Source organism: Mauremys reevesii, linkage group 12 (assembly GCF_016161935.1).
Source record: "Mauremys reevesii isolate NIE-2019 linkage group 12, ASM1616193v1, whole genome shotgun sequence".
Taxonomy (NCBI): Eukaryota; Metazoa; Chordata; order Testudines; family Geoemydidae; genus Mauremys; species Mauremys reevesii.
In genome coordinates, this window is record NC_052634.1 from 6563649 (window position 1) to 6588604 (window position 24956).

Consider the following 24956-nt stretch of genomic DNA (forward strand, 5'->3'; position numbering starts at 1 on the left):
AGCATGCAGCAACACATCCACATCTCGGCCCCGACACTGACTGAAATGAAATGAAAGCCTGGCACCACGAGGTCCCCCCACTTCTCTTATTTACTGCTGATGACGATGGATGCTGAAGGCCCATGCAAGATCAGGGGTGCTGGGGACAGCAGTTGACTCCAGAGGAGGCCTGCCCTCTGTGTGAACGGCAGGGCAGAGCCACCCCGTGCCCTTCGAGCATCACTGCTGCTCCTGGCCAGAGGCTGCAAAGGGACACCCAGCCCCCGGAAGGGAATTGCATGGAGAGCTGTCCTACCTGGTCACCTGCAGGTCTCTTCTCGCCGTTGGCACCCTGCAGAAGCCCCGCCTCTTCGGGAAGTTTATCTGACTTAACTTCAACTACAATCTCGTCTTTACGGGCATCTGGCCTGGTGCTAGGGGGGAGGGAGGTGACAGTTTTCAGACACGTTTGAGGTCCCCGAGCACCAACGGACAGAGGCGCAGGAGTCTGGGCCCTTTGGCTGATTCCTACGGGCTCCCAGAGGGCAGAAGGAAAAGGAGTCGGAGCAAAATCAAACTCCGGTGGGAACACAGGCCGAGGGAAGCTTTCAACGACTCCAGCCTCTGCCAGTAGGAGGTGCTGTAGGGGAAGGGGCAGGAGCCCTGGGATAGCAGCCACACTCAGTGCTGCTGGAGTGTGGGGATCGGAGCTGCTCTGGTCACACTAGGGGTGGCTGGCTGGCTGATGGGGGAAACTCAGCTGTGGCTCCCTGCAGCGCCTGCTTCGGGAGGCTGTGCCAGGAGCCTTTGCTGTGGGGAAGCTCTTGGTTACTCTGCATCCAGGCCTCCCCGCCCCGCCCCGCCCCCCCGCATGAGAACAGCCGTGAGGCATCCTAGCCCTTCCGGGGGCGGTGCGGGGAGAGCAAGGTGCCTGAATGGGATGAGATGGGAAGCGTGAATGATTTGGTGCATCTTTGAGCCAAGCCCTTGCTAGCCGGGAGGCGGGGGAGGCGCGAGCACTGCGGGCGCGAGCTATGCTTACATGTCCTGCTTCCCGGTGCGGTTGCAGGGGATCTTGCCTTTCTTGTGCAGGAAGTAGAGCACAGCGCCGAGCACAGCGATCACCAGGATGCACACGATGACCGCCACGATGATCACGCCCTTGCTCTCCTGGGTCTTTTGCTCTGCTCGCAACAGACAGGTGACTTTACTGCCTGACCCCACGGCTTCCCCGAGAGACGCCCGTCGCCTTCCACGCGCAGTAGTAGGCAGCACGCTTACCTCTCCCCAGGCTGCATCGGAAGTGCATTGAAGGGGCACGGGGGGTAGCGGGGGAGGCACCAGGAAGAGAGGGGGATGCATGCAGCACAGCTAGTGCAATGCACGGTGGGGGGACCTCAGGTTCTGTTCCTGGCCCTGCTGCTGGCTTGTGGGCGGGGACGGACAATATGGATGTTTGTAACGTGCTGTGTATTAGGCGTTAACTCCAGTGATGGGAGATCCCCTCCCGCTGACGGAGGTTGTGTCTTCACTGGTGACTTGGCATGCTACGTGCTTAAGCCACTTTTGGAAATGGGCCTTAGGCACATTTCACCCATCATCTAAACCCGCGGGCGGCTTGGGAACACGCCGCTGCCGTGGAAGCACTTCTCATCCAAATACCGGGTCTCCAGCTCTAATTTAGACCTCCCTCTGCGGCATCTGCCCCCCCGTGCCACGGACCGAGGGCGTGAGAGCCCAGCTGAGCGAAGGCCAAAGAGGGGGGTGGAAACTAGGGGCTGACTGGCCTGAAGGAGTCCCATTGGAGTGCCCGTTTCTGGGGTGTAACGGGAGGGCCGCACTCTGCAGACAGTGGGGGACACGAAGCCATCAGCACAGCTGTAGGCAGAGGGGAAGGCTGGGAGTAGGGGCCTGGAGGGCGCAAAAAGGCGTGCGAAGCGCTCACACGGTGAAAGCAGGCCGGGGGTCTCAGGAGGGAAGGGACCAGCTAGGAGGCAGGGGGTCCTGGGGCTACTGACCTTTCTTGATGGATTCCGCTAGAAAGCCAAGAAAGAATGGAGAGAGAGCGCTGAATGAAGCCCATCCCTCCCCAGGGTGGGAAGGCGCTGGGCAGCCATTCACCCCATTGGCTCCGGGACTTAACCGCCCGCCCCCGTGCCCCAGGCAGCTCACAGGGGCTGAAGTGTAGAACTAGGTGCCCATGGCATCTCTCCGTACCAGGACTCCAAGGGATGTGGCCGCTATTCCCCAGCCACCCCCACCTTCCAGGGGCCCGGGCAGCGCTGCTTGGCCATTCTGGCCGCTCAGTCTCATCCCTGCCCCTCCGCAGGGGTGCTTAATGTGTGGGTGAGATCTCGTTCCTTCGCCCACTGCAGGGACCCTTGTTCAGCACGGTCACTGGGGCCACTTACCAGTAGTGTTGCCAGAAGGAGGAGGTGTCGTCATGGTTCCTGTAATGAAGACAGACACCGGCTGGTTGATTTGATTTCTCCCCTCTCGGTGGAGCTGGGAGTGCGTTAGCATGAAGGGTGCCCGCAGCAGCATCCCAACCCAGCGCGCTGCTCTGCACCAGCTAGAGGGAGATTCCAGCCTTGCCTGTGTGCAGAGTGTCGTTGAAACGCCAGGGGCTGGAGCGGGCGATGCCCCTCTGCACGCCCCTGGGCCGCTTTGCAGACATGCTCACTGGCTTCCCCCAGCCACTTACAGATTCACTCGTGTGCACAGTCCCTCTGCTGCCACGGGGACCCAGGGGCTACCCTGGCCAAAGGGGTGGTGCGGGGGAACGAACGAGATGATGAATCATCTTTTCGACCTCCGCTTTCTAGGACCTAAATGTCCAACACAGACGCCTCTAACGAACCACGCTGAGAACGGATCACGCAGCATGCGCTACAGCCGAGCAGCTGGGCTTGCTCTCCAGCCCAGAGAGACGTGGGGAAGAAACGTGCAGGAGACTTTGCATTTGGAAATTATCAGCCAGCACATGGGGAAGGTTAATGAGTGTTAAGTGAACTCAAGCTGCCCTCCCTGAAGCCAGGCCAATGGCCTTCAGCAACGGGTCTCAGAATTCCCCTCCGTCCTTTGGCAGCTCAGATCGGAGAGCCATGTGCACTCAGCATCCTACCTGCTGATCTGAAGGACACAAATAAGCATTCACTGCTCGGTCTTCCCCATAGCCCTGCTTTTGCATTATCAACAGTGCCGTTAACTAAGTCCCGACTGCCGAGTCTCTGCTGCTAGTTGTGCCTGGGCTCCGATCAAAGCCAGCAGCTCTTTGATTCCAGGGTGAACTTGCAAATTAGGAAAACCACCATTTTACAATGAACCCCCCTGACGCCTCTTTCACGGTCGGTTTTCGAGTAGAACTGAGCTTTCTATCTTACAGTGCAGTCTGTCACCCCTCCTGCTTAGCTCACCCTTTGGAGTGAGGCAATCAAGGAAATATCATAACCCCTTCGGGCCAGGGAATGTCACTTTGTGCAGCACCTAGCACGCTGGGGCCCCGATTCTGGATTGTGGCGCACAGCAGCTCCAGTAATAACCCATGGAGGCTTTGTAAACACTAGCCCTACAATTCACGTTTTGCCCTTATGGAAGAAGTTGTGGGTAGGCGCTTCATACCCTGCAAAGTGGAGTTGGCGTTTGGATTTGTAATCCACAGGGAGTTGAACCGTGAGCAAATGGTTAAGAACCAACACGTTCTTCCATCAGTGCAGCAAGAGACCAGGGAAATAGATTAATCCTACCACTGAAGAAAGAGTGTGTCTCCGCACGTCTCTTCACAAAGGTGAGTTCTCTTCAAGTGAAAACTGCTATGAGGTAGAACTCCTTGTTACGCAAAAGTAAGTAGGTACACAGTGGGTTTGTGCCGCCATCACTGTACTTTTTCCTACTAGTTGTAAATAGAGAGTAAGCGGCCCTCCCTGTTATGGTGTTAATGATCTCTTTTCTATGTACATTTAGGTTCACTGCAGAGAGGAAAACCCGACTTTTACAAAGAGAGACGGAAAAGTTCCTCCTCCATTGGCAATTCGGGTCTTGTCAGTCCTGCTTTCCCTGGACCCGTCTCTCCTGACTGGCTGTGTTAGGCGACCAGTGACACTGGAATAAGGCTCCCAATCTGACATTGGATCACGTGAGTGGTCAAAGGGAATATTCATGTACTAAGAACCAGATCTTGGGAGGTGCTGAGTATCCTCAACTCCCATTGACATCAACCTGAGTAGAGGATGCTCAGCACCTGACAGGATTAGGCCTTGACAGAAGGAGGAAGAGATTATTATTAAGACTTTAAAAATAGCAGAGAAGCTCAGAACTTCCTCTGCAAAATCAGGCCAAGCCAGACCAGCTCCTCCTGAAATGTCTCAAGTAGAACCACCAGCTTGGAAAGGGGGACTTGGGTGCTGTCTGTCTTTCTCCATCACGGCCAGAGCTTTTCTCTCCACAAATATTTGGGTGGAATTTTCTGATTTTTGAAAATTTAAGGGACCCAGCAGGTAGAAACACTTTCATTTTATGTGCCCTGTCACTTCTGTCTCCAAAAACTTTGTTGTTTTTTTTTTTTAAATTGAGATGGCTGATATTTTGAGAAAACATGTATTATTATTATTATTATTTTTTTTACCAGCTCTGATCCTAAAGAAGGGCCCAATTCTCATTTATGCTGAGGCCCATTTATACCCTGCCAGTGCAGCATGAATGACTATCAGGCCTGGAGAATGCAAAGCCCCTTTGCAGATCCCCTATTCTATCCAGCTTTGGGTGAACTGTGACTCTCTTCACAGGCAGGCTGAGATCTATTGGGGTTGAGTGGGCCCGTGCTTTGAAGGCTACATGACTGGTGTCTGATGCTCTTGGTATATTGTGTATTTTGTTTCTAATCAGAAATTTAAAAAAAAAATCATTAAGAAAAAATGGTCTCCCTGTTTTGTGCATTAGAGCAGGAGGGGAGGACTCCAGTCTGGTCTGGAATGAGAGAAGGGGATTTCCTTCATGGGGCACTTCCCCCGTCAATGTGACCTGGAGACTTACTCAGCTGCAGTGTGATGTGATGACTGCTATTGCCAAACTCGTTAGTGGCCGTGCAGGTGACTCCTGACAGCAGCAGTTTTGGGGTGACCTGGACAGTCAAGTTGCTGATGACGCGATGATGGTCTGTGTGGTTTTGGACCTGCGGGGAGATGGAAGAGAGTGAGGGATGCCACTCAGGAGGGGAAGAAGTGATCACTAGCCCTCCCTAGTTGGGGGTTCCCCAAAAATGTTACAGGAGATGCCTGAATGGAAGAGGTCAAGAACCACTGCCTAGCCCCCGGGTCGGTTCCCTGCGCCGCATCCAGCAGGTGGGTCTCACCTTTCCATTGATGCTCCACGTGATGGTGGGCTCAGGGAGGGCAGCAGCTTTGCACATCAGGGTCACCAGCTCGTTCTGTTGCACAGGCACCAGGGAATCCTTGGAACTGATGTGCGGCTTTGCTGCAGGGGAGGAAGAAACACAGAGCAGAGGGGTCAGCGTGGCCTGGGACAGATGGGACAATTTCCTGTAGTGTCCTTGGGAGACTGTATTGAAATACGTTTACGCATCTTTGGGGGCCCATTGCAATTGATGAACGGTTTATGTCTTACTGTGGGCTGGGATTGCGTGCAACCTCCTGAGGGGAGAGGTGACAGCCGGGGGGGAGGGGTGTTTCAGAGGACTATACTGAACAGTGGGCCAGGCAAAAATGGAATCTGGGAACAAAATGTGTTTAGTGCTTTTCCGGGGGAGGGGAACCAAATTCCCCACCTCTGGTTGTGCAAAACCGCAGCCTTCTGAAGCTATGCCATTGTCTGCTGATCACCTGGTTCACAAAGCCAAGATCAAAGGCCCAAGCCCTACAAAGGAAAGACCTGAGCTATTTATGGTGGTTCGGAATCTGAGACGCTAACCGCGGGGAAAACCCAGTTGTGAGATTTGAAGAACCTGAGGCTGCAGTCGGGGGTGCCGGCTGCATGGAGGCTCTTTGGTTGTTTGTAATCGGTTTTCTTGGCTTTCACCTTAAGAATCAATGGGCTTGCTTAGAAAGAGCTGTGCCCAGACGTGTGGCTACTAGCAATGACAGCTGTTCATAGCCACCATCGAGGAAGCAAAGCACAAGCACGGACGCTGCCCCGTTCAGGCAGTCTGGCTTGCTAGGACTAAACTGCAGCCTGGAAAAACTCCACTCAGGTGGGAGAGAAATGTGAGTCTCTGCCCAAGAGAGGTGACAGCCGAGGAGCCAGGAGCCTAGAGTGGGGGCCTTCAAGGGCCCATGGAGGGGGAAATACAGGTGCAATTATCCAGGACTGTGACATGGCCTCCCTGCAGCCATCTGACCAGGTGGGGGAAGATGCACCATGCCCCCCAGGCACAGGGCACACTTGCATTTAACAGAGGAGTAAAGAAGTAGGGAGGCTGCACATGTCTCTGCCAGCTCATTCCTCCCAGGCCCAGGGACCAGCAGGGCTGGGATGGAAGCAGTCAGGTGGGCAGGGGTGGCTCTGGCTTTTTTGCTGCCCCAAGCATGGCAGGCAGGCAGGCAGCCTTCGGCAGCTTGCCTGCGGGAAGTCCCCAGTCCTGTGGATTCGGCGACTTGCCTGCAGGAGGTCTGCCAGTCCCGTGCCTTCGATATATCCACCGCCAAATCCGCGGGACCAGGGGACCTCCCGCAGGCAAGCCGCCGAAGGCTGCCTGACTGCCGCCCTCGCAGGGACCAGCAGGGTGCCACCCCAGGCATGCGCTTGGTGTGCTGGTGTCTGGAGCCGCCGCTGCAGGTAGGGACTGCGTGAACCACCAGGGCAATTCCATGGGCTCTTTGCTGGATTCCCCTCTGCCCCCCAAGCTGTCCCCCTCCCCCAGCCTGCACAGGAAGGGGGTGGGGATACGGCAGTGGCCGGCACTTACTGTGAACAGCGACGTTCACCTGCTTGGAGCGGGAGAGCCCTGGCACCCCAGTCACAGCCACCTCGCAGCTGTAGTTGCCAGAAGATTCAAGGGTGACGTTGCTCAGTTTCAGTTGCTTTCCTGACCTCAGCAGTTTCCCCTTCTGGAAAAGGAGATGAGCAGGCTAGTGTCCGACTGCCGCAGCCCCGCCTCTCGCCCGGGAGCAGCATGTGGCCGAGGGAGCAGCTGGGTCTTCCCAAGCTTTCCAGCTCCACTCCAAGCCCTGCTGTTGGGGGGCAGGGAGAGAATCTCAGTCCCTCGGGGTTAGCGGGAAGGGAATATCCTGCCCGGGGTGGGGGAGTATTAATGAGGTTTCATCTAGCTCTACTGGTCACTGGAGCACGGCCTCTCCTGCACTGTGCCCAGGTCCCGGCATCACTGGAGCACTGTGCCATTGCCTGGGAGCAGCCGTCCGCATGGCTCGTTACCTTTTCCTTCTTCCACCGGAACTCCAAGGGCTTGGAGCCTCTGGCGTCACAGGTCAGGGTTAAGACTTCTCCCTGCTGCAGCTGGATGGGCCCCTCGGGGGTTATCTTGAGCCCTTCGAGGTCTAGGGAGAGAGCAAGCGTGGGGATGAGACGCGGTGCCCTTCGTGTGGCCGAGGGCTCGCTGATGCTTGTACAGAACAGAAACTGGTTCCCAGGAACCAGCCTGGAGCATGGACACAGGCCATGGGGGCTGCCGGAAGCAGCCATTCTCGAATGCCACCTCCCCGCAGCTGGGGAACTGCTCCTCCGGTCAGCTGGCATCATGGGGCCCTGAATGGCCAACCCATCGAGCTGGAGGGGGGCAGCACTGCACAGATTCATGTGGAGCTCAATGGGAGAAGGGCTGGGACGGCACAGGGCCCAGGGGAACCTCCCTGCCTCCCCCCCTGGCCCTCCCTTACAGTTCACAGACAGCTCCGTCTCGTTTTCCAGCTTCTTCATAGAGTCGAGGTCGAAAGTCTGGCACAGGTACCGGCCGCTGTCCTCCTTCTTGACCTTCCGCAGGATCAGCACCCCGTTGCTGGAGGTTAGCTCTCTCTCCTCAGGCTCGGCCCCCTCCTGAGGGGCACAAGGCAGACGGGAGCGGGGGTACGTGGGGGCACCCGTGGCTTGTGTTGGCACCAGGAGCAGGGGTGGCGCTGCTGGAGGTTTGTGGCCTCCTAGTCCATTCCCCTGCCCTGGGCTGGGCTGGAACTGATGCCCTAGTGGGGAGGGGGTGGGGAGACTCTGCCTCCCATTTCCTGATCAAGCCCACTCTGCGTGGGGTGGGGCTGGAACCGGTGCCCTGGCACAGCGATTATCCCTTTCCTTGAGCCGTCCAGCTCTCTGCAATAGATTCCCAGACTGGGGCAGGTGGAACCCGCAGCGCAGGAAGGGTGAGGGTCCCCATGTACAGGGGAGCACAGAGACAGCCTGTGGGGAGCTCAGACAGGGACTGTCAGGCAGCCCCACATTCAAGGCACACTCTGTCGCCCCTGGGCATCCAGAACTGGCCTGCCCTGGCCTGTCGCCCCGCCCCTTTGCTCACCTGCACTTTCAGCAGGTTGTACTCGGGTGGGGGGTTCCCGTCCCCCTCGCAGCGCAGTGTCACGTCGTCCCCCTCCCGCACCTGCGGCTGGGGAGACTCTATCACCAGACTCAGCTTCTCCGTGGAATCTGGGGTGCAGAGAGACATGAAGAGCCTCGGCTCAGCTGGGACCGGGGGGCGGGCAGACCAGGGGGCCCATGAGAAACTGGCAAGCGGCAAACAGGAGAGGGGGAATCTGACAGACGCTCTGGCTGGAGAGCACCGGGGGGAACAGACTGACTCCACCTACGTCCATGCTCAAGCTTCAGCGTGAGGGGCCAGATGCCGGAGGTACATTGCAACATGTGGCAACACCTGGAGCTGGGGGGGGGTGGATCACTGCAGGCCCCCGCTACCATCCGCATGCAGAGCAACAGCTGTCACATGGCAGTGCCATGGACGTTACAGCCTGGTCTATTGCAGCAGCAACCCTGCAGCGCAGGGAGTGTTATCGCCAGTATGGAAAGTCATTCCCCTTCCCCTGGGCGCGGCCGATCAGTCCCAGACTCACAGAACACGGTGAGGTTGACCTCCTCGGACCTGGCAGTCTGGTTGGCCCCCAGCAGGCGGTAGCTGACCTCGCAGTGGAAGCGGGACTGGCGGTCCTCGCGGCTCACGTGGGCGTAGAGGGTGCTGCTCACCGTGTACAGCCCGCTCGACTCCTTGGTGAGGGTGGAGAGGATGCTGACTTCTGCCGGGCGAAAGCAGGTGATGGGGTAGTGCCAAGAGGGACTGAGCACCTGCAGACCCCGTTGGCTCCACGGGACCCCCTCCCCGGCGACCCTGGGATCCAGCCCTTGGAAGGAAGGAATGGGGATGCACAAACTTCTCACCCCTGGGCTGAGCAGGATTGCTGTGAGCTTCCTCACAACAGTACCCATGGGGCACTCCATTACCATGAGCTTCCTTGCAGCAGGATACAGGATTATCCTGAGCATTGTGATCCCGGAAGTGCCTGGGCGGGCCCCTTACCTCAGCTCCAGCCCCCACAGGCTACAACATACTAAGCATCCCAAGGAGAAGGAGCTGGCCCCGAAACTTACGTGTGTCGTCCTGCCGCAGGGGGCTCCCATTCTTGTACCATGTGATGTTGGGGGCTGGAAAGCCATTCTTGCTGACGCACTCTGCGATCTGAGACAGCAAAGGGAGCGCTTGGTGCTGAAAACCTCTGGGTCCCCGCGCAGCACCCCCCGGTTCCCCTCCCCACATGGCGCAGCTTGCACTGGACAAGGCAGTTAGGATTCTCCCCACCCCTGCTGGCACTGCGAGCTTCCTGCCAGTAGTCTCCCACCTTCTTCTGGGTGCCTTCCCCCCAGCAGTGCTGCGGCCCCCTCGGGGCTCGCCCGTCTGTGCGGGGCACGGCTGGCTCCCCTCACCTTGGGGATCTCCTTGCTCGTCACTGGGATGCCCGCGTCGTTCACCTGGATCCCAGGAGGCTCCGGGGTTTCTGGAAAAGAGCAGCAGCCCAGCCAGGTGTTTGGTGCCAGGTGGACCGAGAGGGAGAGGAAAGGCCAAGTCCCCGATGCCTCCCCAGGCTGAGCCAGCGCCACGCAAGGGGGAGCCAGACCCAGCCCTTGTTCGCCGCCGTGAGCCTGTTCCTGCCTTCCCACTGCAGCGGTAGAAGCTGCGACCCTGGGAGTGGCAGCAGGGGCGGGCGCTGGGCAACTGCGTCTCTCTCGCTAATGCCCACACCTTGTGATCGACGGCAGGAGCGGAGACACTCCCATGCTGCCCTGCTCTAGGCTCCCACCTAAAATCAGCCTCCATGCCCCTGGGCCAAGCCCTGGCAGGGGCAGGCAGCCCTGAGCAGGGGAGGGGAAAGGAACATGGCAGCTCGTCGGCTGTCCCCAAGCAGCAGCAGCAGCAGCATCCAGAGCAGGGGCTCGCGCCGAGATGCCAATCATAGGCTGTCGCCCTGCCCCTCCCCCCACCCTGGTGCTGGGCCCAGCGGCACTCACTGTAAATGTGGAGCTTGGTCCGGTTCTCGCCCACCCCTAAGCTGCCTGCCCCGACCTGGCACACGAAGGTCCTGGCGTCCCGCAGGGTCACCCTGCTGATGGTGAGGGTAAAGTCGTTCTCCATGGCCACCCGGCCCTTGTACTCTGTGTCCACCTCAAATTTCTGCCCGCGGACCATGTAGTAGATCTTCGTCCGGCTGTGTTTGTCGATCTAGAGGGGAACGAGAGGGACTCGCCACTCGGGCCCAGGACTCACCCGGTGTGGGGCCCTCTTTGTGCCACAGCTGGCGGTGGAGGCGTCTGTTAGCGCAGCGCCCAGGTGGCTGGGACATGGGTGTGTGGGGAGATGTCTCCTCCAGGGGCCAGGCAGGGAGATGGGGCAGGACTGTGTCACTCTCACTGGGACCCCCACCGCCAGCCTTTGCCAGGCCAGTGACTGAGCTGCTCCAGGGACCTTATTCCCCCTCAAACCCTCCCATGCGAGCCCCCCCTTTCTGCCCCCCACCTACATCTGCCCGTGCCCCCTACTTCTCCCCTATCGTTGTCCCCCTGACCCTTCCCGCTGGGGGCCCCCGATCCTGCCCCATCAGTCCCCCACCCTGGGCCCCCCTGCGGGCGCTGCTACTCACATAGAACCAGTTGATGTAGGCGTAGTGGCTCTCCTCAGGGAGGGAGAAGTTGCATGGGATCCAGGCCGTCTGCCCTAACTCCACCTCCACCGTCTCCAGCATGGAGACCTCCACTTTGCTGGCCCCAACTGCTGAGACAGGGCACAAGGTAATGGTGTGGGGGATGCCACACAAACACTGTGCTTGAAGGAAGCGGGGGGGCAGGAGAACATCCCCCATTCTCCCCCACCCCCCCGACAAGACTCTACATGTGCTGTTGTTGGGGTTGAACATAGCACAATCAGCCCCTCAGGTGAGATGTGGGGAGCTAAAGCCCCCCAGCAAAGAGCACAAGGGCCAGACCTGCCCCCAGGAGGTGCCCTGTCTGATCCCCCCCATGCTCTGGAGCCCTTGTGGGCACCATGCCCCTGCCATGGCCTGACACGCAGGTCCCACTGCCCACATTGGAGTGGCTCCTGTTTGCAAGATCCCTGTGCAAACACAGGCCTGCCTGCCAGTGCCCCTGAGTGGGCTCAGCACCCCCCACCCCACCACGGTGAGGGCAGCTGCAGGGGGCGCCCAGGAGGAGACCATGAGGTGAGTGCCAGAGTTGGGGTGAATTTCCAAACACTGTACAGCCCTTACCCGCCCTGTTTGACCCCAGACCAGAACAGGGCCCCCACCCGTGCAAACCAGCACAGCCCCACACCTCCCAGGCACCCCCCCTGCAGCCTGCCCAGCCCCATCCTCCCCACTCCCAGCTGCTACATCCGCTGTGCTCCTGGTTCTTCTCTGCACACTGCCCCCAACGGTTCCCATTAGGCAGCAGTCACTGCTACCATCCAGCTACCCTGCCATGTGCAGCCAAGCCCCCAGCCCCCTCCCGGTCCCACTTTTCACCCCCGCCCCAGCCCAGCCCAAGCGGGTGTGAGCTTGTTAACCCCTGCTGGGCCGGCTCAGCCCTGCCTCTCCACACGCAGCTGAAACCTTTGTGGCCAAGACACTAGCAGCCGAGGCCACTAAACTCATCACATAGCTTGGGGAACACCCTGCTTCCTTCCCCTCCAAGGGGCGCTGGCTCTGATCCAGCCCAGGTTGCGGGGCTTGGCTACGGGGGGGGGCGGGATGGGGCACAGGCCTTTCCCCACTAGGGGCCCAGCTGAGGTGGGGTGGGAGCACAGCTCTCTGGGGTCGGGTGGGACAAATCTGGAAGGTCTCGGTCGCTTTCCCAATGGCACAGGCGGCCACAGCACCGGCCCCCCAGGCAGCAGGGCCTAGAATCTGACCGCCGGCCCTCCATGATGTTCCCTCTGCCAGGGCTGGGCAAGCGGCCAGCTCTGCCCCCTGCAGCTGCCTCCACACACCCCCTTCGCCAGCTCTGATTGATTGAGGAGAATAGTCCCACAGGCGGGCTCGGTGCAAGCAGCCCCCTCCCCACCCCCCGGCACGACTCTGCTCTCCCCCAACACCCCAGCACGGGGCAGGCAGCTGAGCCCAGTAAGTCACTTTCCAGATGCTGATTAGAGCAGAAGGGGTGGGGATTAGACAATTAGCAGCACAAGGGGGACTGTGTGTGGGGGTGCTGCCTCCTGGCTGCTTTGCTTCCCTCCTCGCCCTCTTTCCCCCCCCCCGCCAATGTTCTGGGAAGACTTCACTTCTGGGGCAGGATGTCGTGCTCGGCTGAGCACGACGGCGGCCGCAGCCCCATTGTTAGGACATCTGCTGGGTCTGAGGTGGCCTGGCTGGCAGTGCTGGCGGAGGTGGGGACGGGGGGCATGCAGGGCATCCGGGATCATGACACACACACCCCGGGGGGAAATCCCGGCCTCCTGGTCACATCCGCAGCTTCATCCGGCCCCGGCAGGTGGAGGATCGCTCAGGAGCTGCCACTTCCTCAGGCCTGGGGAGCGAGGGGCCTGGGCTCCGGCCGGAGAGGAGGGGGGCTCCCGGCTGAGATGGTACCAGTCAGCTCAGGGGGCTGAACCGGCACGAGACAGCGCCTGCCGCAGCAGAGGGGGGTCGTGCCCGGCCCAGCTTGGGCCATGGTGGAGGGAGGCTGCTGGATCCCACCCATGGTGGAGGAGGCAGCCTGGCTGCATCTGAGCCGCCGTGGCCCTGGCTGCTCATGGAGCAACCAGCAGAGGAATCACCAATCCACCCCCCGTGCAAGCAGGGCCGGAACCCCGTTCTCCCCTCTGCCCTGGGAGCACGGACCATTAACCCTGCCCTCCTATGGGGACCCTGAGGCACACAGTGGGGGGGAGGGACTCACCCACAGACACATGGAGGATCACAGACACATGGAGGGCCGAGAGTAAAACCCAGGAGTCCTGATTCCCCATCTCCTGTACTAGTCTCTGGATCTCAGCCTTCTGGAATGGGGAACAGAACCCAGGCGTCCTGGCTCCTCCACCTCCAATTGTGAGTCTACGCCGCCTCCCTGCGTCACATCCAGCACCCAGGGGTCCTGGTTCCCAGTTGCACTATCAAGGAAATTCTACATGCTTCCCCTGGGTGCAGAGCAGTGAGCTACGTGGGGCATAGGTAGAGGATGGCAGGGAGGGGGTGTCATGCTGGGGGTCGTGGTGAGGACCAGACACAGCCCGAGGGACCAGTGGATGCCCACAGCCAATCCTGCCTCAGCCTTCCCCAGGGCTGACTGATCTGCCAGGGAAGGAGCTGTGATCGGTGCCATCTGCTGCCTGCAGGACCCCAGCCTGTCTAATTAATCTGCCCAGCAAACAGAGCCTCCTCGCCTTGCTCCAGCCTTTGTAGGACAGGGCGAACCTCAGGGTCTGCATAGCGCCAAGCCCTGCAATTAACAAAAGATGAGCGGGCTCCCTTGGGGGATGTGTGGGGGGTCAGACAGCAAATCCCACTAATGCTGGCAAGGAAGACACGTGGGGAGGGCGGGTACAGCACCAGGAATCAGCCCAGCCTGCCCCACACAGCCAGGGGGCCCAGAGTGGGGTCATGCCACAATGCAAAGGGTCATGAAGGACACCTGATATGAGTAAGGACAGTGACCGTGGGGAGCAGAGATGGAACCCCCAGTACCTCTAAACAACCAGGTCCTTAGAATGTCTATGGGGGGGCTCTGGAGAGATTTCTGAGGCTTCAGCTGCCCATGATGCAGCCCCCAGCTCACCCAGGCTGGGGGGGAGCCCCGTGGCACCAGTGGGAGCAGTCTAAGCCCAGCGTTCCCCCCCCCCTAGGGCTGCTAGTGGGAGACTCCCCAGCAGGGCCGAGCTGGTGCTCACAGCCAGTGATGGATGATGACAGCCCACGCAACTGGGCTGAGCCAGCGATGCTGCTGCAGAGCCTGGCACATGACTCATGCCAACAGCAGCTCCTGACACGGGGGGGCTGAGCCTCCCCCACAGCATGGTGCTTAGGTCGCCAGCTTGCTCAGCTTCCCAGGCCTGGCTCTCAAAACTGGGTGTCTGGCAGGGAGGTGGCCATGAGGATTCAGCCAGCCACGGGCCCCCACCACAGGCAAGAGACGGGCAGGTGTGGCCCCAGAGGGCTTGTCCACAGGTCACATCCCACCTCCAACCCCCCACCCCAATTCAGAGCCCCTGCCCAGGAGCAGAGATGAGAAGGCTGCAGGCAGGAGATACTCAGCAATTCACCACTATGGGCCAGTCTGCTTTCCCCTGGCATGGGGGGGGGCATCATCCTGAGCCCTATTGCAGGGGGTGACCCATAGTCTTTGTCGAGGGGACCCCAAATGCCAGCAATACCCTCCGTGCGATTGCACACACCCCACATCAGCAATGGGCTGGATCCCCGCTGGGAGGGGCCGGCACCATGCGGGATCCCAGCTAGGAGTGAGCTGTGGGGGCTGAGCGGGGGGCTGGTGCTGGGGCAGTTAAGGTGCCCTCTGTAACACCCCACCCCCACACCCCAGGCACCAGGGCAGGAGGGGCTCTGCGGCTCCGGCACTGGCCACGCGCCTCGCACAGGAAGTGGTTTCAAAATCTAGCCATGCAGCTCGAGATAAGAAGCGCCTTGTCCTGCACTGGCCCCAACACAAGGGACCTTTGTCCCATCCCGGCCACTCACGTTTCCAGAGGGGGAACGAGGCAAGGCGGCTGCACCGAACGCAGGGGTTCCAGGGTGCACTGGTCACAGTCCCGGGAGTTCTTATGGGGGGGTTGGGACAGAGCCAGGGGGAGGTGGGGGTCGCAGGGCTGGGGGAGAGCCGCGGGAACGCAGCCAGGGTGTGCGGGGGAGGGGCGCTTATGAAGAGTGCCAGAGGCACCTTTTAGGGCCAAAGGTCCCCAAGTGCCGCAGTACAAGGGACACACCTGGGGGCTACAGCCTGGGTGCTGGGGTCACAGAACGAGGGACGCTGCGAGGGGCCAGGCCAGGATATAGGACGGGATGGGGGGTCACAGTACAGGGGACATAGAGGGGGGCCACCCCCCCAGGGCTCCTAATTGGAGAGTGAGCACAAGGGCTCTGACATCGCACCTGCTTGGAGTGAAACCTGCTAAGAGCAAACCCGAGTCTCCTGCCCAGGGCCATGCCCCCTGCCTTTGGCACCTCCCATGCCAGGCCCTCGTGTCCCGCACCACATCGCCAGCGTCAAACCACAGGAGCCTATTGCTCTGGTCCAGGGCAGGGGGTGTCATCGCCCCGGGCACCCCTAGAGCACTGGGACGGGACAGCGTGGGGGTGGGGGAGCCGCAGATAATCCCCCTGCAGGTCTTTCCCTGCCCCCATCTCCTGCTGGACTTAATCCTGATCTGTGGAAGGGGACGGGAAACTGGCTAGAGCTCCCAGACCAGCCTCCTCTCTGCCCCCCAGAGCCATCGAGTCCTGTCTCACCCTCTTCTCAGCTGGGGAGGGGTCAGTAAGAAGGGCCCCAGGGAACACTTGCACCTGGGGCTCCTGGAAATGGGGCCAGGCCCCTCCTGAGTACTGAAGGAAACCCCAGATAACAGGGCAAGGGACCCGGCCCCCCCGCACCTGGCAGCCACTTCGCCCACAGGGCTGTCAGTGGAGGATCTGGCCTAGGTATGGGGCAGTGGCTTAGCCACGCGGCATCAGAGGTTGTGTCTAAGGGCAGATGACCCAGGAGCTTTACAGATGACCCTGAACTGGCACAGCAGGAGACGCCTAGCAGGAGGCACCCCGAGTGTCCTTAGCAGGATCTAACCCCAATAACGCTGGCAGCCAGATCCCACCTGCCCGGGGCTGCGTGTGCTCTGCCAGCTGCCCCCAGAGAGGAGAGCTTAACAAACAGGGCTGACAAAAGGCCACCTGGCTCCCTGGAAACGCCTCTTCTCCCCAAGCTGGAGTCAGAGCGCCGGGCCAAGCCAGGGGCCTGGGACGTGAGGGCGAGCTTCAGGCAGATCAGCCGAGATCACACACCCTGGGTGGGTAGGAGACAGTGGGAAGAGACAAGGGAGCTGCAGTATGCATCCTCCCAGCCTGGACCCAGAATCGCCACCCCTGTGGAAGGGCGCTGACAGAGCAGGCAGGTGCTGGAGAACTAGCAGACACCTGAGAGGCCCAGGTGTACCTGCACACCTATTGGACACACGGCTGGCTGAACAGCAGCTGCATTGATTTAAGCTCACGTGGCAAGAGATTAGCAGAGGGCACAGAGTGGGACATTGGAAAGGGCACAGGGGCCGGGAAGCCAGAGAAGTGCTATGCCTGCAGGTGAAGGACAGGCCTAAAAAGAGAGTGGCCCTGGCTGTACAGGGGAGCGAAGCCTTACTCAGAAGGCAGGGAGACAAGAAACCCCAAAGAGTCCAACATGTGGGGAGAACAGAGAAGGGAAGGGACGGGCGTGTGTTGCCTGTGGTCAGCGGGGGCCCTAAGAAGGAGGTGCCCATTTATGAACTGGGATGGGAATAGACAAGGCCAAAGCACGACCTACTGACAAGGCAAGGACAAGGGGCTGGTTTGGGTGCCGTGAGGTTGGCCCTATAAAAAGGCTCTGCCCTCTTAGGGGGTAGCAAAGGGGAAGGCACGGACCGCAGTGAGATAGGACAAAAGAAGGCGGGGCGCCTGGGGACTGGAGCATGCCGGAGGCTGTCAGAGTAGACGGGGCAGGGATGACCGTGGACCTGGCAGGTGGTCAACCCTGCACCCAGCATGGGGCGGTAGGAGTGGGGAGATAAAACGCTTGGGACGGAGGGGGCCCAGAAGGACGTAGGAGCTGCCACTGCCAGCTGTGGTGGGAACTCAGGCACTGAGGGAAAGTGGCTGCGGGTTCCTGTGGGGCAAGTGAAGGTGCTACAGGAGAAATGAGTAGCCACGGAGCAGGCCCTGCCAATAGCTGATTGGGACCCAGAGAACCAAAGGGAAAAGTTTAGGGGTGCTGCGGTGGACCAGGATAATGTGGGTCTCCTGGCGGGTGAAGCAGAACAAGAGAGGGATGCCCTGCCGGCCCCGGTGAAGGAAATGCCGGGCAGGAGGCAGCCGCACCCCCAAGGGTTACAGGCTTGAGGGCGTGGGGATGATTTGAGGTGTCTGCTCCACACAAGGCCTGAAGGGGTTAAGGTGGCTAGCTAGGCCAATTAACTGCCCAGGCTGCATCTGGAGGAGCAGCCAGGGAACAGGGATTAATTAGGGAGGAGGTTCAGCTGGACAGGAACAGGGACAGGTGGGGCCTGTATAAAGCCCAGGAGCTGAGAGCAGCTGGGGCCTATACTGAAGCAGTTTGCAGTCACTTGGGGAGGGAAGGAAGGGGTGTTTGGAGCTAAAGAAAACTAGCCTGCAGTGACTCCTTGCCAGGAGGGAGTTTGGGCTGGAAAATCCAGAATTAGGGGGGAGCCAAAGAGCTAGGAAAGGCTCAGAGGAAAAAAAGCAGCCAGGGATAGAATAGTTCAGACCTTGGTTGTTGGGTGCTGGAGCTGGACCTTGGAGTAGAAGGCAAGCCTGGGTTCCCAGGCTAGCCCCTGGGCAAGTCTCACAGAGCAGGCAGGGGAGACTGCCCTGCTTGGGACAGTTTGCCCTGAAAGACTTGGCTACCCTGGACCACTGTGACCTGGCTGCCCAAGTCACAAAGGAAGCTGCGTCTCTTGGAGGATAGGGCCATTAAGGGCTAGTAGCAGAGCAGGGATCTCATGCCCGCGCTTGAATGCTGCGTGCATTTCTGGTCGCCCCAGCTCCAAACAGATACATTAGAACTGGCAAAGGCACAGAGGAGGGCAACAAAATGACTAGGGGTATGGAACAGCTTCCAGATGAGGAGAGAATAAAAAAGACTGGGATGTTGAGCTTGGAAAAGATGACTAAGGGGGGGAATATGGTAGCGGTCTGTAAAAGCATGACTGGAGTGAAGAAAGTGAATAGGGAAGGGTTATTTACTCCTTCTCATAACACAAGAACCAGGGGTCACCAATGAAATTAACAGGCAGCAGGTTTAAAACACCCATAAGTAAATACTTAACTTCAGCACCCTGAAAGATAATGGAGCAAATCATTAAGCAACCAATTTGTGAACATCTAGAAGATAATGAGGTGATAGGGAACAGTCATAATGGATTTGTCAAGAACAAATCATGTCAGACCAACCTGACAGCTTTGGTTGACAGTGTAACAAGCCTTGTGGATGGGGGGGAAGCAGCAGACATGGTATATCTTGACTTTAGTAAAGCTTTTGATACTGTCTCACATGACCTTCTCATAAACAAACTAGGGAAATGCAACCTAGATGAAGCTACTATAAGGTGGATGCATAACTGGCTGAAAAACCGTTCCCAGAGAGTAGTTATCAGTGGTTCACAGACATGCTGAAAGGGCATAACAAGTGGGGTCCCACAGGGATCAGTTCTGGGTCTGGTTCTGTTCAATATCTTCATCAGTGATTTAGATAATGGCATAGAGAGTACAAGGATAGTTTGCAGCTGATACCAAACTGGGAGGGATTGCAAGTGTTGTGGAAGATAGGATTAAAATTCAAAATGATCTGGACAAACTGGAGAAATAGTCTGATGTAAATAGGATGTAATTCAATAAAGACAAATGCAAAGTACTCCACTTAGGAAGGAACATTCAGTTTCACACATACAAAATAGGAAATGACTGCCTAGGAAGGAGTACTGCAGAAAGGGATCCGGGGGTCATAGTGGACCACAAGCTAAATATGAGTCACCAGTGTAACACTTGGGGGGGGGGGGAAGTGAACATCATTCTGGGATGTATTAGTAAGAGTATTGTAAGCAAGACATGAGAAGTAATTTTTCCGCTCTACTTGTGATGATTAGGCCTCAACTGGAGTCTTGTGCCAAGTTCTGGGTGCCACATTTCAGGAACGATGTGGACAAATTGGAGACAGTCCAGAGAAGAGCAACAAAAATTATTACAGGTCTAGAAAACCTGACCTATGAGGGAAGATTGAAAAAACTGGGTTTTTTTAGTCTGGAGAAGAGAAGACGGAGAGGGGGGAATGATAACAGTTTTCAAGTACATAAAAGGTTTTATAAGGAGGAGGGAGAAAAATTGTTCTCCTTAACCTCTGAGGATGGAACAAGAAGCAATGGGCTTAAATTGCAGCTAGGGCAGTTTAGGTTGGACATTAGGAAAAACTTCCTGTCAGGGTGGTTAAGCACTGGAATAAATTGTTCAGGGAGGTTGTGGAATTTTTGTCATTGGAGGTTTTTAAGAGCAGATTAGACAAACACCTGTCAGGGATGGTCTAGATAATACTTGTCCTACCATGAGTTCAGGGGACTGGACTAGATGACCTCTCAAGGTCCCTTCTAGTCCTATGATTCTTCAAGCAATGCACAGTCAACCTGTGGAACTCATTGCCAGGGGATGTGTAAAGGCCAAACTTATAATGGGGTTCAAAAAAAAGAATTAGATAAGCTCCTGGAGGGGAAATCCACCAATGGCGATTAGCCAAGGTGGTTATGGACATAGCCCCATGCTTTGAGTATCCCAAAGCCTCTGACTGCTAGAAGCTGGGACTGGATGACTGCGGATGGATCACTCAATAACTGCCACGTTCTGTTCATTCCCTCTGAAGCACCTGCCATTGGCAACTCTCACCAGACAGGATCCTGGGCTAGATGGACCATTGGTCTGACCCAGTGTGGTGGTTCTGATGTTATGTTCTAAGAGCAGCAGTTCCACTTCCCTGTATTTCCCTCCCTCATTTCAGGAGCCATCTACAAACCCTACCTGCCCTTTCAGAGGCAGTGCTAGTCCTCTGGGGGCCCGAAGCAGGAATATTGGGGGCCCCCCCACAACACATACTAAAAATGCAAATAAGCGGCTGCTTGAGCTGCTCAGCGCCTGAAGAAATTGTGTTGTGGGTTTATGCCCAGCACCAGCTCTGCTTCTAGTATTTAAACTCCGCTCTCTGCTCTGTTCCCTTCCCAGCCGCCGCCTCATGCAATCTCGGGGCTGCGGACACAAGAGCTGCCTTCTCTTCCCCAGCAGCCTCTGTGCTGCCGGCAGATTTCAGGTCTCAGCTGAGGCCTTTCTCTCCCCTTTGCTAGCACCTCTCCGCAGGGCAAGGGGCACCAGCACAGCTCCATGCAGTGCCATAGGGTTACAGCTCACGCCAGGGTGCCCTATACAACACAGTAGGATTGTGGGAGGGAGGAAAGCCCGATAGAGACCCTGGTATGGCCCTTTGGGGGGGCAGTGCCCCAGCGTGACAGCAGTTCCAGGCCCCCTGACCTCCTCCCCGCTGGTGAAAAGCGGCGAGAAGGAAGCAGCGTCGAGGAGCTCCTGGTGACTCAAGCCAGCGGCACAATGACTGGGTCTCTGTGGCCGGAGTGGGGGGTGACCGAACGCTGATGTCACCAGCCCCTTGCTGCCCACGGGATCCAGGGAGCTCAGGGAAACGCCAAGCATGAATGGGGCATTATGTCAGCAGCAGAGGGCACAGGCCAGGGGGACAGCCTGAGCCTGCTCAGACAGCACAACTGTGGGGGTTGCCTAGTCAGACACCAGCCTGGCAACCTCTTCACCCTCTGTCTCCAGCACCTAGCCTGGCATTGGGGGGGAATGCAGCCCCTTCATACCCATCGGTGCTCCCCCTCTGAGCCTGGTGCTAGGCACTAAACTAAAACCGTAAGTCCCCAGGACCAGATGGTATTCAGCCCAGAGTTCTGAAGGAACTCAAAGATGAAATTGCAGAACTACTAACTGTGGTATGCAACAAAGAGTCCTGTGGCACCTTATAGACTAACAGATGTATTGGAGCATAAGCTTTCGTGGGTGAATACCCACTTCGTCAGACGCATGCAGACTCTTTGTTGCTTTTTACAGATCCAGACTAACACGGCTACCCCTCTGATACTTAACTGTGGTATCTAACCTATCGCTGAAATCAGCCTCTGTACCATAGCTAATGTGACGCCTATTTTTAAGAAGGGCTCCAGAGGTGATCCTAGTAATTACAGGCTGATAAGCCCAACTTCAATACCAGGCAAATTGGTTGAAACTATAGCAAAGAACAGAATTACCAGACACACAGATGAACATGATTTGTTGGGGAAGAGTCAACATGGCTTTTGTAAAGGGAAATCATGCCTCACCAATCTACTAGAATTCTTTGCGGGGGTCAGCAAGCATCTGGACAAGAGTGATCCAATGGGTATAGTATACTTGTATTTTCAGAAAGCTTTTGACAAGGTCCCTCACCAAAGGCTCTTAAGCAAAGTAAGCTGTCATGGGATAAAAGGGAAGGTCCTCTCATGGATCAGTAACTAGTTAAAAGACAGAAAACAAAAGGTAGGAATAAATGGTCAGTTTTCAGAATGGAGAGAGGTAAATAGTGATGTCCCTCAGGGATCTGTACTGGGACCAGTGCTGTTCAACATATTCATAAATGAGCTGGAAAAGGGGGTAAATAGTGAGGTGGCAAAACTTGAAAACACCACAAAATTACTCAACATAGTTATGTCCAAAGTAGACTGCAAAGAGTCACAAAGGAATCTCACAAAACCGGGTGACTGGGCAAGAAAATGGCAGATGAAATTCAATGGTGATAAATGCAGAATAATGCACATTGGAAAACATAATCCCAACTACACATACAAAATGGTGTGGTCTAAGTTAGCTGTTACCACACAAGAAAGAGATCTTGGCGTCATTGTGGATAGTTCTCTGAAAACATCCACTCAGTGTGCAGCAGCAGGAAAAAAAGAGAACAGAATGTTAGGAACCATTATATAAATCCATGGTACGCCCACACCTTGAATACTGCATGCAGTTCTGGTCACCCTCATCTCAAAAAAAGATATATTAGAATTGGAAAAGGTACAGAGAAGGGCAACAAAAATGATTAAGAATATGGAACAGCTTCCGTATGTGGAGAGATTAAAAAGACTGGGATTGTTCAGCTTGGAAAAGACACAACTAAGGGGGGATATGACAGAGATCTATAAAATCATGATTGGTGTGGAGAAAGTGAATAAGGGAGCATTCTTTCCTCCTACACACCACAAGAAGCAGGGATCACCCAATGAAATTAATAGGCAGCAGGTTTAAAACAAACAAAAGGACGTTTTTCTTCACACAACACACACACAGCCTGTGGAACTTATTGCCAAGGGATGTTGTGAAGGCAAAAGTATAACAGGGTTCAAAAAAGAACTAGATAAGTTCATGGCAGATAGGCCCGTCATGGCTATTAGCCAAGATGGTCAGGGACGCCACCCCATGCTCTGGGTGTCCTAAGCCTCTGACTGCCTGAAGCTGGGAGTGGACGACAGAGGATGGATCACTCGATAATTGCCCTGTTCTGTTCATTCCCTCTGAAGCACCTGGCTTTGGCTACTGTTGGCAGACAGGATCCTGGGCTAGACGGATCACTGGGATGACCCAGTCTGGCCGTTCTTATGTTCTAAAGTACTAAAAACCTGCGAGGCAACTGGGCCTATTGCCCAGCATGTGGCTTTGTGCCCAGGTTGTGTAGCTGGCTGCAAGGCCTTGCCTTGCTCTCCCTCCCTAGCCCCCCCAGGCTGGCCAGTCCCTCCCGCACCCCACCCAGTTAGGCTGGAGTTTCAAAGCCCCCGAGTGGGTCTTTCTCCTCCTGGAAATCAGGCCTGGTGGAAACAGGTGGTGTGAAACCGGAAATTAACAGCCCCAAATTGGTGTGTCCGATATCAGGCGTAAGGGATGGGCAGATAATGAGGGGATGGGCTATTCCACCTATCACTGCCTTTGCAGGGCCGTAAAGGAAGAGACTTGTGGGGGAAAAGACAAAGAACAGATGGAGGTGACTGGTACAAGCTTCCCCATCAGGCTCCACCTGAGACTAAACAGGCTCAGACTTTAACAGCAGCAGCAAGGACAGCTCCAGCCCAGCTTCTCTTTTCCCCCAAAGGCCAGTTATCGCCGCCTTTGGCACCAGCCAAGGGACCATCAGATCCAGGTGGTTCCTTCTAAACACTCTCCAGCTCCAGGGGAAGGAAGCCAGATCCATTGTTACACTGAAACCTCACTCACTACCCTGCATTTCAAAGGCTGCCACCGTTTTTCCTTCTTTTCTTGATCTTTAATCAGAGGTTGGATGGGTTTTTAATGGGGGGCTTTGCCATGGCACTGAGATCTCTGGATACCAAACCTCGAACCTCGTCTACCACTGGACAGTGACTGCGTTACATTAACAGCTTTAGCACATTTAATGCATCTAAATTAATACGACTGAGCAGCCGATGGGGATGGGGGGAGCCGCCCCAGCCCTCCTGCCCTGGGATTCTGCATCCTGCCTTTGCCAGGACCAGCCCTGTGTGACCTTGGCAAGTCCGAATCTCTGTGTTCTTCAGATCGTCATCTGCAAAACGGGGCCAATCCTGAAAGCAGCCTGACCAAGGCCCAGCACCTTGATGGATGGCACCAGAGAATGGGGGATGCTGGCAAAGTGGTGCGGCGTGGGCTGGGTTCCTCGGCACATGTGTTCCCAGCCTCGCAGCGGTAATGGAGCGGCTGGCCGGGCTCCAGAGCTTTGGAGAAAATGTAATGGCTTATCGACCCGGCGCTGGCAGGAGCTGGGCAGCAGAGATGCTTCCCGAACTGACGGGCCCGGGGCCGGTAAACAAACCCTGCATGTAAACAAGGGGTCTCAGCCCAGCGTGAGTGGCTCTGGCACTAACCCCCAGCCCAGCCATTCCAGGGCGCAGACGGAGAACTCAATGGGCCTGGCAGCAGGGCTGGATTCGGCCCAGGAAGGCTGGCTGAGCCCCGGAGGGCAGGGTAGGCAGCCAGCCACAGGGCGAGCATGCCACACGGGAGAGGGACTGCAAGAAAGAACAGGAGCCATGGGAGTAATCCCAAGAGCAAGATCTCTCCTGCTCCCAAGGGAAGGGGGGGAGGCTCTGTCACTTGAGACAGCCCAGCGGTGGCGAACGGGGAGGTACGGGGAGCGATCCTGCCTGGATTCTGGGACAGCCTGGTTCTTAGGGACCCCATTTCCCATGGAGCCGGGATGAGCCATTGCAGGCTCCGCTCACTGCTGGGTTGGGGGCACCCATGCTGCTAAACCAGAGCACCCCTCTTCCCCCCCGGCCCCGGCTGGCAAACAGAGAAGTTTGCTCAGCAAATACTCCACCTGCGCTCTGCGCTCTCAGCCCCAAGCACCAGCTGCCCCCGGCCAGGTGGCTTTTCCTGGCCCACTCCCCCAGCCGAGCATTAACTCAGCGACCCAGACAACGCCCAGGGAGAGCACTAGTCCATCTCGCCGGCCCATTCCAGCCTTGGCTCTTGTGCCCAGAGCCATGTCTACATCTGCTCACTAGGACCTGAGTCGAGACCCACCAAACTCGTTACATATGTGGCCGCCAAACAGCCGCCAGAGGGAAGCCAGCCACTCACTTGCCACTGACCAGGGCAGGAGTGAATGAGCAGCCCAGAGGAGAAACTATATCCTCTCCCGTATAGCCGGAGGCAACCCAAACCCAGGGGCGGGCAGATGCAACT

General features: G+C 57.2%; 1 protein-coding gene across 5 annotated transcripts in view; it reads right to left on the reverse strand.

The window, feature by feature from the left end:
* Nucleotides 1-24956, reverse strand: part of MCAM (melanoma cell adhesion molecule) — a 36451-nt gene that overhangs the window by 2519 nt on the left and 8976 nt on the right. Inside the window, exons 1-16 of one of the 5 annotated variants that reach the window (XM_039496792.1) lie at nucleotides 11826-11914; nucleotides 11079-11206; nucleotides 10450-10660; nucleotides 9868-9938; nucleotides 9535-9622; nucleotides 9003-9182; nucleotides 8453-8580; nucleotides 7827-7983; nucleotides 7366-7487; nucleotides 6899-7040; nucleotides 5330-5451; nucleotides 5011-5149; nucleotides 2391-2429; nucleotides 1998-2015; nucleotides 1022-1163; nucleotides 296-413 (exon numbers count right to left, since the gene is read on the reverse strand). In XM_039496792.1, coding sequence (XP_039352726.1) covers nucleotides 296-413; nucleotides 1022-1163; nucleotides 1998-2015; nucleotides 2391-2429; nucleotides 5011-5149; nucleotides 5330-5451; nucleotides 6899-7040; nucleotides 7366-7487; nucleotides 7827-7983; nucleotides 8453-8580; nucleotides 9003-9182; nucleotides 9535-9622; nucleotides 9868-9938; nucleotides 10450-10660; nucleotides 11079-11180 — 1779 coding nt within the window. In that variant the 5' untranslated portion in view covers nucleotides 11181-11206; nucleotides 11826-11914. Of the gene's footprint in view, nucleotides 1-295; nucleotides 414-1021; nucleotides 1164-1997; nucleotides 2016-2390; nucleotides 2430-5010; nucleotides 5150-5329; nucleotides 5452-6898; nucleotides 7041-7365; nucleotides 7488-7826; nucleotides 7984-8452; nucleotides 8581-9002; nucleotides 9183-9534; nucleotides 9623-9867; nucleotides 9939-10449; nucleotides 10661-11078; nucleotides 11210-11825; nucleotides 11915-24956 lie in introns of those variants that run through there. The other 4 variants (XM_039496790.1, XM_039496789.1, XM_039496793.1 and 1 more) reach the window with 4 other exon arrangements.